Source organism: Podarcis bocagei (genome assembly GCF_964188305.1).
Source record: "Podarcis bocagei genome assembly, chromosome: 14".
Lineage (NCBI taxonomy): Eukaryota > Metazoa > Chordata > Lepidosauria > Squamata > Lacertidae > Podarcis > Podarcis bocagei.
The window spans coordinates 14829194-14842350 of record NC_138139.1 but is presented as its reverse complement, the minus strand read 5'-3'; the positions used below and the strand labels follow the sequence as shown (position 1 = coordinate 14842350).

The window sequence follows — 13157 nt, the reverse complement described above, 5'->3', positions numbered from 1 at the left end:
ACTAAGCAACATTCAGCAAGATTACATCATGGTTCACAGAATGAATATATCTTATGGAATATCTTATGGAATATGTGGAGCTTAATATTTATTAGTCCAGTCATTAGTATTAATATGAACTTAATACGTTTCAGTCACAAAAGACACCTGCTCTTAGGACTTCCCTATAGGAATGCTTTTTCTAGTTGTTCTGGTGGAGAAATGCCCACAAAAAGCATCAGACTTGAAATTCTGCACAGATTTTCCAGGAAACCTATTCCTTAACAGTCCATGTGGCTTTTCAATGCCAACAGTATTTTCCAGGCATTGTGCCAAAAGTGTCCTCATGGAGAAAACACTACAAAATTAAAAATCAAGTTAATTATCAGTTATAGATTTGATGCATATTTATATTGAATAAACATCACCTTTAGTGAGATACTGAGATTCCTTTCTGTATTCAGCTCATCTCTAAGCAGTGCACTTGGCAGGGTTACTAATTCGGTCCAATCAGACTTTGTGGACCATAATGCTTACCATCAAACTGGGCCTTCTCCATGGGAATGCTTCTGGCACAGTTGTATCCAGCTGGTTGTCCTGCTCAGATGGAATTATCCATGAACAGGATACAGTGGTACCTCAGGTTAAGTACTTAATTCGTTCCAGAGGTCTGTACTTAACCTGAAACTGTTCTTAACCTGAAGGACCACTTTAGCTAATGGGGTCTCCTGCTGCTGCCGCACCGCTGGAGCCCGATTTCTGTTCTCATCCTGAGGCAAAGTTCTTAACCTGAAGCACTATTTCTGGGTTAGCGGAGTCTGAACTGAAGCGTATGTAACCTGAAGCGTATGTAACCTGAGGTACCACTGGATTTATTGGGAAATCTGTGTGGTCCATCTTGTTCATTGGATGGCAGCAGCTCTCCAGGGTTTCAGACGGAGGTCTCCCTGAGCTCTACCTGCAAGCGGACGCTCTAAATATTGTCTATTTCCCAGTAGCAAATCAATGGATTTTTCACCATCTTTTGCTCTTCCCATACAACTTATAGACCAGGACCTTGATCCCCACATATTTATTGTTTGAGAGGAAGAGAGATCCCCAATGGAACTGTTTGAGAGAAAGAGAGAACAAACACACAAACAAACAAAGCAAAATTGTCCCCGTAGCAGCAAATGTGTTGTCCCATAAGAGGAACTTTTCATATATTAAGGTTAAACCAAGGAAACTTACAGCTCTGCCATTCCACTCCAGTAGCCTCCCAATGCTACAGAGACCACAGCAATTAGAAAGATAGCCACCATGCTGAAGTCAAATTTTGGGTGAGGTGGTGAATATAATGTCACATTCACGTTCTTTCCAAGATCCTGGAAATTATAAAAGCATCGGATTAGAGATGTCTGTTGAAAGGAGACACTTTACATTTCAATATCTGACCATGATTCTGGGATATTCTGAAACATAGCCTTGCAAGGAAGTCCACTTTCCTTTACCAAACTACTTGCTTACACATGCATATTTTAGTCATTTGTAGCACATCAAACGGCCAAAACAAGAAAAGAGGTAGGGTGGTTCTAGTTTTGAATGAGGAGATGCAGGTTCAAAACCCCATGAAGATCACTGGATGACTTTGAGCCCTGCTAGCCTAATCTATCTCATAAGTTTGTAGAAAGGACATAGCGGAGAAGCACGAAGAACATGGGAAAAAATTCAGGAAAGAGAATAAACTATTCTCCAATGTACAAAAACACTGGCCACCAAGAAGCAATTCTCATTCATGATGTGAATGTAGAAGACTGCAGCAACAAAACTATTCATACCTGTTAAGGTTCCAAGGGGTTGCTCAAGAGCAAGCAGGCAAATACCTCCCTGCTCAGCTGTGAAGCCTTGCTTTTGATGCCAAAATAAACTTTATCTGTCCAGAGCGCCACTCTCCCGTGGCTGGCTCATTCACTGGCAGAATCCATGAGTGGGCGGTCCTTAAACCTTCCCCAGCAGAGTAGTTTCTTGATGCCCAGTCTGCGCCTCCCCTCCCGGCGCGGAAGCTTACTGCGCAAGGAGGGCGTGGGTAACGGAGGACCTCTCTCCTCCCCGCTTTGCCCAGGCAAGGTGTCCTGGCACCGCCTCGCCTCCTCCGAGCCCTGAAGCTCCTCTCCACTGGAGGCGTGGTTACTCTCCTCCGCTGAGGAGGAGCTTCTTCCCATGATCTTTGGGGGCTCTCTGTAATCCATCCGGCTTTTCCCCTCTCCCCCCTGAGCCGATGGCAGTTCCCTGACAATACCTCAATCTTCACCTGGTTTGCATATCGGGCTAAGTCAAACCATGGCTTAACACTGGCATGGAAGCATGCAGCACCAGCACCATCTCTGGGTGGCCGTGGGCACCCACAAAAATTTTAATGCGAGGGCCGGCCCCCCTCAACATTCCACAGCTAGGTGGGCTCCATCTGGCCCTCCCCATCATAGCAGCAGGAGGGCCCAATGGAGTCTGTCACAGCCTCAGCAGGCCTTTTGGAGGGCGTACTTAGCACTCATCCCCAATCATTTTGCTGCTGTGCTGCATTGAGCTAAGCCACGCTTTGGTTTAGTGTGTCGTCTGAACCCAGGTTCATGGTTCAGCTCTCCTGGACAAATCTGTCAGTTTGCATTTCTTAGTACAGAAAGTATTGATCTGATGTGTAGAGATCTTTCCTGTTCTGCTTAATTCAAGAGGGTTCTTGAAGCTTGTCTATGTGAAAGCAGGAGGCTTCTGACGTTTGGGCTATTCCTTCTGGGAAGCTGAGTACAGTTGGTTTAAACTGGTTCTGTTATCCTTTCTGTCAAGGTTATGCTGACTATAATGGTAAGGCCAGAAGGAGCCTGAACTCACTTTCTTTTTCTATGTCTTAGTTCTGATGTGGTGTTCCGTTCTGTATGCCATAGTGTTAAGGTTTAGTCTTATAAGTTGTTGTTAAGTTTAAGATAAGTCTGTTGCAACTGGATTTCTTATGGACTGTGCCAATCCTGAATGTATTGGATTTGTGACCATTATGCTCATTTGCCTTCAGTAGCAGTAAAGCTCTGCTGGATGAAATTGCCTCTGGTCTATTTTTTGGGAACTCTGCAACGTGTTTAAGTTTTTTCCTTCACACACAGACGACAAAATCATGAGACATAAATCATAGCAGAAAGCTTAGCTGCAGTTTGTGGTTAGTGTGAAGAGAACTAACTGATGAACCAGGATTCGGACAACATGCTAAACATGGCTTCCCATGCTTTATCATTATTGTTTGAAAAACTAAGCCATGCTTAGTTTAGCATGGCTTAGTTTAGCATAAATGTAGCTCAGTGCAGCACAACAGCAAAATGACTGGAAAGGTGTAGCCACAATCTCCTTTCCAGGGCTCTGTTCTAAGCCATGTGTCACTTAGTGCAATGTGCAAACCAAGCCACTGTATTCTTCTAAGAAACTGCCTCCCACCTTCATCACCACTGTATGAAAAGCAGCAACACAAAATGAATAAAATAAGATGCAAAAAAGAGGATTTTAGCTGCAAGCATAATCTACCATGGCCATTTAATAAACCAAGTACATCATGCTCCTTCATTCTGATTGCAAGTGTTCTAATGAAAAATGAATACACAGTGGTAAAAATTAATGCTGACAAAGACAAACAAAAAAGAGGAAATTGGTCAAGTAACTGTCAGAGAAGAAAATAATGAACAAAAATTGTCATTGTATCCAACTAAGTCCTAGACTCATTGAAAGAAATGAGTGAGTCATGACATCTGATTTCAACTCTGCGTAGGAATGAGTTGAATACAGCCCTTGATTAAGGTGGTTTGTTTTGGGGAAAGATGTTCCATCCAGTATCTCTCTTCCTTTTTAGGAACATATCAGAGCAGATAAAAAACAAGTTACTGAAGTCAAGACAACATAGCAAAGTATTTTCAGAGACTTCAAAGTATCTATGAAATTTCCATCCTAGTAATCAGAAACTGAAAAAAGAGCAAAGGAGATACAACGAGATGCTGCAAAAAGTGTATTTATCTGATTGGATTTCACCTGACCAAGTACTGAAAGAGGGGAGAAGAGGGAAGAAAGAGGCCCAGAAGTGAAATCAAAATCTCTCATTTCCAAACCCGTTTCAACTCCCATTTTGCGAAGCAATCCAGAAAAGTACTTACCTCTCTCAAATTGATTATATCTTCATTGTTTACAAGTGTAATTGGGATGGTGATGTTTGCAGTCTTGTTACCATAAGGAGTATTCTAGAAAAAGGACACTCATAATGCATCTGCTTTACTGAACGAATCTCTACTTAAAAGTCTATCAAAACATTCTGTCTTATCCCTAGGCCCATACTACATATTTCTGCAGATTAATATGGCAGATCTGGATCATGGTATGTAACCAGAGCCGTAGCTAGGTGATCTTGTGCCCATCGCAGAACAGTCCAGAGTGCGCCCCCTAGCCACAGACAAATTAGTTCATCTTTCTGCCTCTCCTCCAACCCCAACCCCCACCCCATTCAATTCACTCTCTATTTAAAACCATTTCTTATGAGGCAATATTCAATATATAAATTTATGGACATATTTTTAAGCCGATTTTGCGCCCTACCATCACCTGTGTCCCTGGTGGGGGCCCACCTCGCCACCCCCTAGCTACGGCCCTGTATGCAACCAGTCCAGGATGGCACTCACCTGAAAAATCAGGTGTGCAGCTTGGGATCAGTCCTGGACTCATTGCTGTCTGGAGAGGTACAAGTGCTTGGCAGTGCCCAGGAGTGCTTTTTATGAGTGTCATTTTGGACACCAGCTTTTTATCTGTCGCCATCACCCATATAATATTTTCCCTCTCCAGTTCTCACCATCAATATCAGCAAGAAGGAAAGGGTATTTATGATGATGGCCACCAAAATATAGAACTGCTTTGCAACTGACCGAAGCCTTGCCCCTTCAATCCTAACCCTAGATTAAGATTTGGTAGGGCCCTCAGGAGCCAAATAAAATTGAACAAGTTCTAGATTACTGTGAGATGGCCATCTCGGATTCAAAAAGGGGAAAAACACCGCCACCTTAATGAAACCCACAGTAATGCGACAAAAACAACCACCACAATTTAAGCAAAACATTTTTCATGCCAAAGCAGCCATGTCTATTAGAACTTACTATGCCAGTGTCACTGGCGATGAGCAGCATTTTAGCACCGAGTTTCTGAGCGATCTCTGCCTTTTCTACAAAAGTGCAGTTTCCTCTCGACACAACGATTGCTTTGTCCTTGACAGTTTCATGAGTGGCATCCGAGGGACTGCAAAGCAATTTGGGGGTCAAGATCTCCAGTCTTGTATACGTCTAAGATGCAAAAGGAAAAGATTGGAAGTGCAAGAGAATTCTGTAATATGGCTGAAGCAGTTAATCTAACAGCCTTATTATTTACTGAAAACAGATGGAATAAAGATCATGACACTATGAAGCTGAAAAGTCATTAGCAAAGAAACAGTACTTCCAGACACCTTAGTGGTTTAGTTTAATATTGTATTTACTGTACCACTCAGACTGCTGACATGGGATACTGTTTCTATGTGTTTTCCCCACGTTAACACTCCTTGCAAGTAGAACTCTAGTCCAGCATCCAGACTAGTCATCTGTTTGCAGCAAGTTTCTTTTACCAGGGGAATATTTGCAACTATTATCTGAAACCATTCTACTTTTTCAGACCTCAAAACCACTTCATTCTCACTACATTTTGTTGCACACATAGATCTAGCCTTACTTCAAGGACTTTTTCTGGCACACCCATACCATACATGGCATAGTCTAGATGGAAAGATTGTGCCATTAGGATGTGAATGATTGTGACATATTTTCCCAAGGAAAAGTCACTTGATTCATAGGAAATACAAGAGTATAATTACTTACAATGTTATTTAAGGCACTAGGAAGGGTGGTCCACTCAGAGTTATAATATATGCAGTAGTCCTTTGTTAACAGAGGATTATCGATTTGAATTGCATGCAAGATTCCTTGACCGCCGCTGACCTATAATTGAAAAAGATTTTTTCCATTAACCACTTTAAAATACGAATGAAAATGTTGACTAGCATCATTTTGAAAGGGTTTTAGATTATGCAATGCCAAATCATTTCTTATAAAAGCATACTACTAGGAACACAGCAGGGCCTTTCAGAGCATTTTCATACAGCTCAGATTCCCCCCCCCCAAACTGAAAGATTAGTATGTTAAGAACATGAGGGAAAGGGACTCTAACATTGGCATGTGCTTGATCTACAACATATTAAAAACTATGAAATTTGCACTATGAAATTTGCATAAGCCTAACACATATTTACTGATACAGTGGTACCTTGGTTTACGAACTTAATCCGTTCTGGAAGTCCAATCTTAAACCAAGCAGCGGGGGACTCAATTTACAAAGGGAACACATTCAACAGGAAGAGGAACATGTTCTGCTTCCAAGGCAAAGTTCACAAACCATAACACCTACTTCCGGGTTTGCAGTGTTCTTAATCCAACTGGTAGCCCAGCGCATTTGTTCCAGAATCAGTGTTACATGTTGGCAGCCCAACATATAGTAGTGCACTGCAGTAGTTCCTTGTTGGGACCATAAAATCCTGGATTATTAAGCATGATCCTCATGCATCTATGCTCCTGCCTTGGCGTGAGATGGGAAACCAACCAGCAAGACAAGGATAACCAGAGCTTCCCATTACGCGTAAACCAGGAACTACTGTTAAGGGCTTCCAAACAAAGATAACTTTAAACTATGCTTTGAAATCCGGGCTTGTTTAGAAGCCATTAACCATAGTTTTCTGGTCCAAACATAACAGGAAACTATGGTCAACTGCAGCTTCCAGGCTTGTGCAAAGGTGCACAGAACTTGAACTAACCCTCGTTTAAGAAGCAAGGATTTGATAGGCCAAACACAGTTTGCACAAAAGATGAAATGAAAACAGTACCAACAGTATTAGTCATGGGTAGGCAAACTAAGGCCCGGGGGCCAGATCTGGCCCAATCGCCTTCTAATTCCAGCCTGTGGATGGTCCGGGAATCAGTGTGTTTTTACATGAATAGAATGTGGTTTTATTTAAAATGCATCTCTGGGTTATTTGTGGAGCATAGGAATTCGTTCCTTCCCCCCCCCCAAAAAAAAATATAGTTTGGCCGCCCACAATGGACAGGCCCCTTGCTGAAAAAGTTTGCTGATCCCTGGTATTAGTGGATGTTCAGATTTCTCAGATTGTAACAGTATAGTAACAATACTTATCAAGGATCAATTGCCTCATACAGATTTGCACAGTATTTAAAAAGCTTCAGCAAACACTTATTTAATACTTCAGAATCAAGTCCTATTTCTAACACGCATCCAAGGACAGAATTTCATGTTACAATAAAGAATGTGTGTAATAAAAAAGCAACAACTGCTGCTTCTCAGAGAATGTATTCCTCCCAATGGTACTTTTCACTAGAAGCAGCAGCTGCAGCTCAGAAACAGAAGAGTAAAAAGGTAAAGGTAAAGGTAACCCTGCCCGTACGGGCCAGTCGTGACCGACTATGGGGTTGTGAGCCCATCTCGCTTAAGAGGCCAGGGGCCAGCGCTGTCCAGAGACACTTCCGGGTCACGTGGCCAGCGTGACAAAGCTGCTCTGGCGAGCCAGCACCAGCGCAGCACACGGAAACGCCGTTTACCTTCCCGCTAGAAAGCGGTACCCATTTATCTACTTGCACTTAAGGGTGCTTTCGAACTGCTAGGTGGGCAGGAGCTGGGACCGAACGGCGGGAGCTCACCCTGCCGCGGGGATTCGAACCGCCGACCATGCAATCGGCAAGTCCTAGGCGCTGAGGTTTTACCCACAGCGCCACCCGCATCCCAAACAGAAGAGTAGTACTCCTGAAACTTTTCACCTGCAACTCCCCCCTAACCTCTCACTCCCAAACAAGATTCCAGACATGCATTTGTGAGGATACATCTAACTTTACAACCCTATAGTGGGGAGGGGTTGTGGGGAAATGAAGGTTGGGGAAAGGGTTAAGCTTCTCCTCCCACCTCTTCTCCGAATTGTCCCTTTGCAGCTATCAAAGCTTTTTAACATAGAAATCTGATGTAACACAATTCTTCCTCAATCCCACTCATGGAAGAATGCTAACAGAATTCACTGTGCAGGTCTCTACCTCAAACGGAGTATACATATCTGAGCAGGAAGCACTTAGGTTCATCTGGACAAGTAGATATTTTTAGCAAGCTGCTACTGATGTCTGCACAAGAACTTTTGTTGATTGATTGATTGATTGATTGAATGTATGTACAGAAAAGATCACAATATATAAAATCAAAATAAGAACAATAACCCAATAACACCCCTCCAAAAAGAGCCATATTTTAAAAGGGCACAGGATGTCAATCAGGTCAACCAAAGGCCTGGTTAAAAAGGAGCATTTTTGCATGGTGCCTAAAGGTGTATAATGAAGGCACCAGGCAAACTGTTCTGGGGAGGGCATTCCACAGACAGGAAGCCACTGCAGAGAAGGCCTGTTCTCGTGTTGCCAGCCTCTGAACCTCTCGAGGAGGCGGCACATGAAGAAGGGCCTCAGAATATGATCTCAGGGTCCAGGCAGGTTCATATGGAAAGAGGCGGTACACTGTGATGGAAACCAGAGTGCACGGAAATGCCATTTACCTTCCTGTCACGGCAGTACCTATTCATCTACTGGCACTGGCGTGCTTTCGAACTGCTAGGTTGGCAGGAGCTGGGACAGAGCAATGGGAGCTCACTGCGTTGCAGGGATTCGAACTGCCAACCTTCTGATCGGCAAGCCCCAAAGGCTCAGTGGTTTAGACATAACACAGGAATAGAGGAACCTTCCTTATATAGTCAGACCACTAGTAAAAAGGTAAAGGACCCCTGGACGGTTAAGTCCAGTCAAAGGCGACTATGGGGTTGCGGTGCTCATCTTGCTTTCTTCCTCAGGACAATCTGGTAAGTAGGCTAGGCTAAGAGATAGTCTCCACATTCCTAGTCCAGCTCTCAAACCATTATACTATGCTGGTTCCAGCATGCCTCCTTTAATTATTATACCATACTCAAAATCTGAGTTGTTAAAGCTTGATACCCACAATATCTATTTTTCAATGAGCAATTCAGCAATGAGTAGAATCATCTAAGTTTTGGAGTGCATTGTCAGCCGTATGCTGATGAGACAGCACTACTTAGAATAAAGGAATCTTAGAATTCTAGAGTTTGAAGGGACCCCAAGGCTAATCTAGTCCAACCCATCTGCAATGCAGGAATCTCAACTAGAACATACATGACAGATGGCCATCCAACCTCTTCTCAAAAACCTCCATGGAAGGAGAATCCACCACCTCTCATGGAAGGCTGTTCCACTGTCAAACAACTCTTACTAACAGAAAGCTCTTCCTGATGTTTTACTTCTCTTTTACATCTGCAGGTGTAGCATGGGATGTGCTGGACCGTTTTCTTGCCTGCATTGGATGAGAGCCAACAAACTGAAGCTCATTCCAGATAAGACAGAGGCACTGTTAGTAGGGGGTTCCCTAGACCATTTGAATGGAATGTGGCTTTATCTTGATCGGTTTGCACTCCCTCTGCAGGAGCAAGTCCATAGCTTGGGGTTATTTCAGGATCCCTTGAAGATCAGGTGATCTCGGTGGCATGGAGGGCCTTCCATCAGCTTTGGCTGGTAGCCCAAGCTGCACTATCCGGAGAGGGATAACCTAACTTCTGTCATCTATACTCTAGTAATGTCTAGGTCAGTGTTTCCCAACCGGTGTTCCGCGGCACACTAGTGTGCCGTGAGACACCGGCTGGTGTGCCGTGGGAGGGAGGCGGGCGAGAGGCGGCGGCGAGAGGCGGCGGCGGCGAGGATCCGCGTCGAGCCGGGGCGGCTCCGCGGTGGTGGTGCCGAGCGGCGGGGCAGCGCGCGCAAAAGGGAGGAGCGCAAGACAGCGGAGGAGGAGGAGGCCGGCATGTCCGGGCAGCAGCAGCAACAGCAGCAGCAGCAACTCCCGGCGACGGCTCCTCCTCCGCCCGCTATCGCAGCCGCCGCCGCCTCAGCTGCCGCCGCCGCCTCAGCTGCCCTCGCTCTGCTGCCTCCTCCCACCCCGGCAAGGGGGAGGGAAAAAACGTTCACTTTTGTGCGTCCCTCCCGGCGTGACGCTGCGCGCTGACGTCACGGGGCGGGGCTTTAATGGTGGTGTGCCGCGAGATTTTTTTCCGGTAAGCAGGTGTGCGGTTGCCCAAAAACGTTTGGGAAACACTGGTCTAGGTTAGATTTCTGTAACTTGTTACATGTGGGGCTGCCTCTGAAGATGGTTCTGAAACTTCAGTGGCCAGGTTGCTCTCCGGGACAAAATAGTTTGAGCCTAGAACACCAATCCTGGCCCAACTCCACTGGCTTCCAATTTCTGGGCCCAAATCAAAGTGCAACTTTTGACCTAAAAAGGTAAAGGGACCCCTGACCATTAGGTCCAGTCGTGGCCGACTCTGGGGTTGCGGCGCTCATCTCGCTTTATTGGCCGAGGGAGCCGGCGTACAGCTTCCGGGTCATGTGGTCAGCACGACTAAGCTGCTTCTGGCAAACCAGAGCAGTGCACGGAATCACCGTTTACCTTCCCGCCGGAGCGGTATCTATTTACAGTATCTACTTGCACTTTGACATGCTTTTGAACTGCTAGGTTGGCAGGAGCAGGGACCGAGCAACGGGAGCTCACCCCGTCGCGGGGATTCGAACCGCCGACCTTCTGATCGGCAAATCCTAGGCTCTGTGGTTTAACCCACCTGCGTCCCTTACTTTTGACCTAAGGTATCTAGAAAGCCTTAAATGACTCAGGACACAATACATCAAGGACCACTTCTCCCAATATGAACCAACCTGGACCCTACAATCATCAACTGAGGTCCTTCTTCGTGTGCTGCACAAGAAGCCCGGCTGGTGGCAACATGAGAACGGGTCTTTTCTGCATTGGCTCCTGACTTGTAGAATGCTCTCCCCAGGGAGGCTTGCCTGGCACCTTCATTACGTATCTTTAGATGCCAGGTGAATACATTCTTCTTCCCCAGGTCTTTGGCTAAGTAAACAATCTTAAAGTGTGTGTGGTGTTATTGTTATTACCTTAAGTGTTTTTGTGTTTTTACACTGTAAACTGCAGTGCAATCCTCAGTTGAAGGGTGCTGCAGAAATCTAACTAACTAACAAATACATCATTTATTTAAAACCGCATTAGTGATTGCAAATACAAATCTAGGCCTGGTAACAATCTAAGAGCCATTGCATCACATTAATAGCACAACCTCGGTTGGGGTGATGCAGATAAAGTTTCAGGCATAATTCTCAATGCCTGCAGTTACCAAAGGCAGGGAGAAAGTTTAGCTCCCAAACCTAATGGTGTGAATTGCACCCTTTGACTTTCCCTCACAAAACTGAAAGTGTGTGTGTGGGGGGGTGCTTTAAGCACTTTTCTAAGGGGAGGGGGAATGCTGTACTTGGGGACATTTGGGGGGGCAAGGATAAAACTTGACCTGAATCCTGGACTTGCGGTTATCCCGACAGCCGCTGAATGAGATCATGCCAGGGTGTGTGTACATACACACACATCTACAGCGGACGCTTGGGTTGCGAACGTGATCCGTGCAGGAGCCACGTTCGCAACCCGCAGTGTTCGCAACCTGCAGCGTCGTGTCTGCGCATGCGCAGGTTTCGATCTGGCGCTTCTGCGCATGCTCAAAGTGTGATTCAGTGCTTCTGTGCATGCGACGAAACCCGGAAGTAACCTGTTTCAGTACTTCCGGGTTCGGTGCGGTGCGCAACCTGAAAACACACAACCCAAAGCGCCTGTAACCCAAGGTATGACTGTACACACCTACAGCAAACGTCTACACAGAGACCCATCATTACCTCCTGGAATCTTTGACACAACCAAGCCATACCTACTAGAACTGGAGGCTTTTTGTAAATTCATAGGAACAGCCAGGTTAAGAAGAAAAAAATCCACATCTCCCATCCGATCTCCGTGGTTCCCAACATGGGGCACACGCCCCACAGGGGGGCAATTTTATTTTTAAGGGGGGCAATTGAAGAATGAGTTATTAACAGTGAATGGCCTTCTAGGCGTCCTCCACGCGAACAGGATCTCGCTTTTGGAATAATAAGAATAATAATACGTCACGGGAGGGGGAGCTATCAGGATTTTAGAGGTGCTGAGGTGGGGCATGGCAAAAATAAAAGGGTTGGGAGCCACTGATTCGAATTCCACATTCAGTTCCTAATCCGGTGCCCCTGGAGGAGGCAGGCAAGCCGGGAGCGCCGGCGGCAATGGCCACGGTGCCGGTTTGCTCCTCGTCCCGACCTACCAATAGCCATAGAGGTTTCTTTTTGCTTCCCACCCCCCAGGTCTACCCACAGCCCTAGTTTCGTTAGTCCCGGGCTGTGATTCTGTTTACGTGGCAGAGCATTTTAGAAGAACCCGGTGTCGCAAACACACACACGGGACCGAGCCCCTCGCCCCTCGCTAGGAAAGCTCCCCCATGTTTCCCCTCAGGACCGCCACCCCGGGGCACGCCGGAGTAGCACGACGGGCGCCCGCTGCTTCGGAGGCCCGCTTCCGGGCCCAGGCAAACCCCTTACCAGCGGGAGGAGCAGGCCCCAAAGGGCGGCCCGGAGCAGCCGGGCGGCCCCCATCCTCCTTCCTCGACTCCTCGCCGGGTCTTCTTCCCTCGCAGCCCCTTGCGGCCCTTCTCCTCCGCGCCTCTCTTTCTCTGAACCCACGCGAAATCACGCCCCGGTCTTCTCTCGCCGGCCGCCCTCCTCCTCCTCGCCGCCGCCGCCGAGCTCCTCCGCTTCTCCTTTCGTTTCGCCCGGCCGGCTTGAAGCGGCGAGTCCCAAACGGGTCGCCTTTTTCTGGGCGGGGTTTCGCCGCGGGGAGAGGCGGCCCGCCTGAGGGGAAGCCCAAGATGTCTCAAAGGTCTCTCTCCGGCAGCAGCCCTCGAGGCCTTTGGGCAGCGGGGGGAAAGAGACGGCGGCTTATTTTTGAGGCCCCGGGGGCTGGCGGCTGTTGGGTAGGGAAATGTGGCGAGTTTGAGCGGGCGACGGTTCTCTGAGCATGTTCAGAATTCCTCGCCGGGTTCCTGCGCCTGTTCAGAGTTGCCCCAAAGCCAAAAC

The 13157-nt window shown here is 46.7% G+C and overlaps 1 protein-coding gene across 3 annotated transcripts in view; it reads right to left on the bottom strand.

The window, feature by feature from the left end:
• The window catches only part of SPPL2A (signal peptide peptidase like 2A), a 44786-nt gene extending 32023 nt beyond the window's left edge, over positions 1 to 12763 (bottom strand). For all 3 annotated transcript variants that reach the window (XR_014002004.1, XM_081170046.1, XM_081170047.1), the window contains exons 1-5: positions 12624 to 12763; positions 5880 to 5999; positions 5130 to 5312; positions 4143 to 4226; positions 1210 to 1343 (exon numbers count right to left, since the gene is read on the bottom strand). Coding sequence is in view for 2 of the 3 variants with exons in the window: in XM_081170046.1 (XP_081026172.1) it covers positions 1210 to 1343; positions 4143 to 4226; positions 5130 to 5312; positions 5880 to 5999; positions 12624 to 12677 (575 nt within the window). In the remaining variant the exon portion in view is untranslated. The remainder of the gene's footprint in view (positions 1 to 1209; positions 1344 to 4142; positions 4227 to 5129; positions 5313 to 5879; positions 6000 to 12623) is intronic.
• Positions 12764 to 13157: the final 394 nt, after the last annotated feature.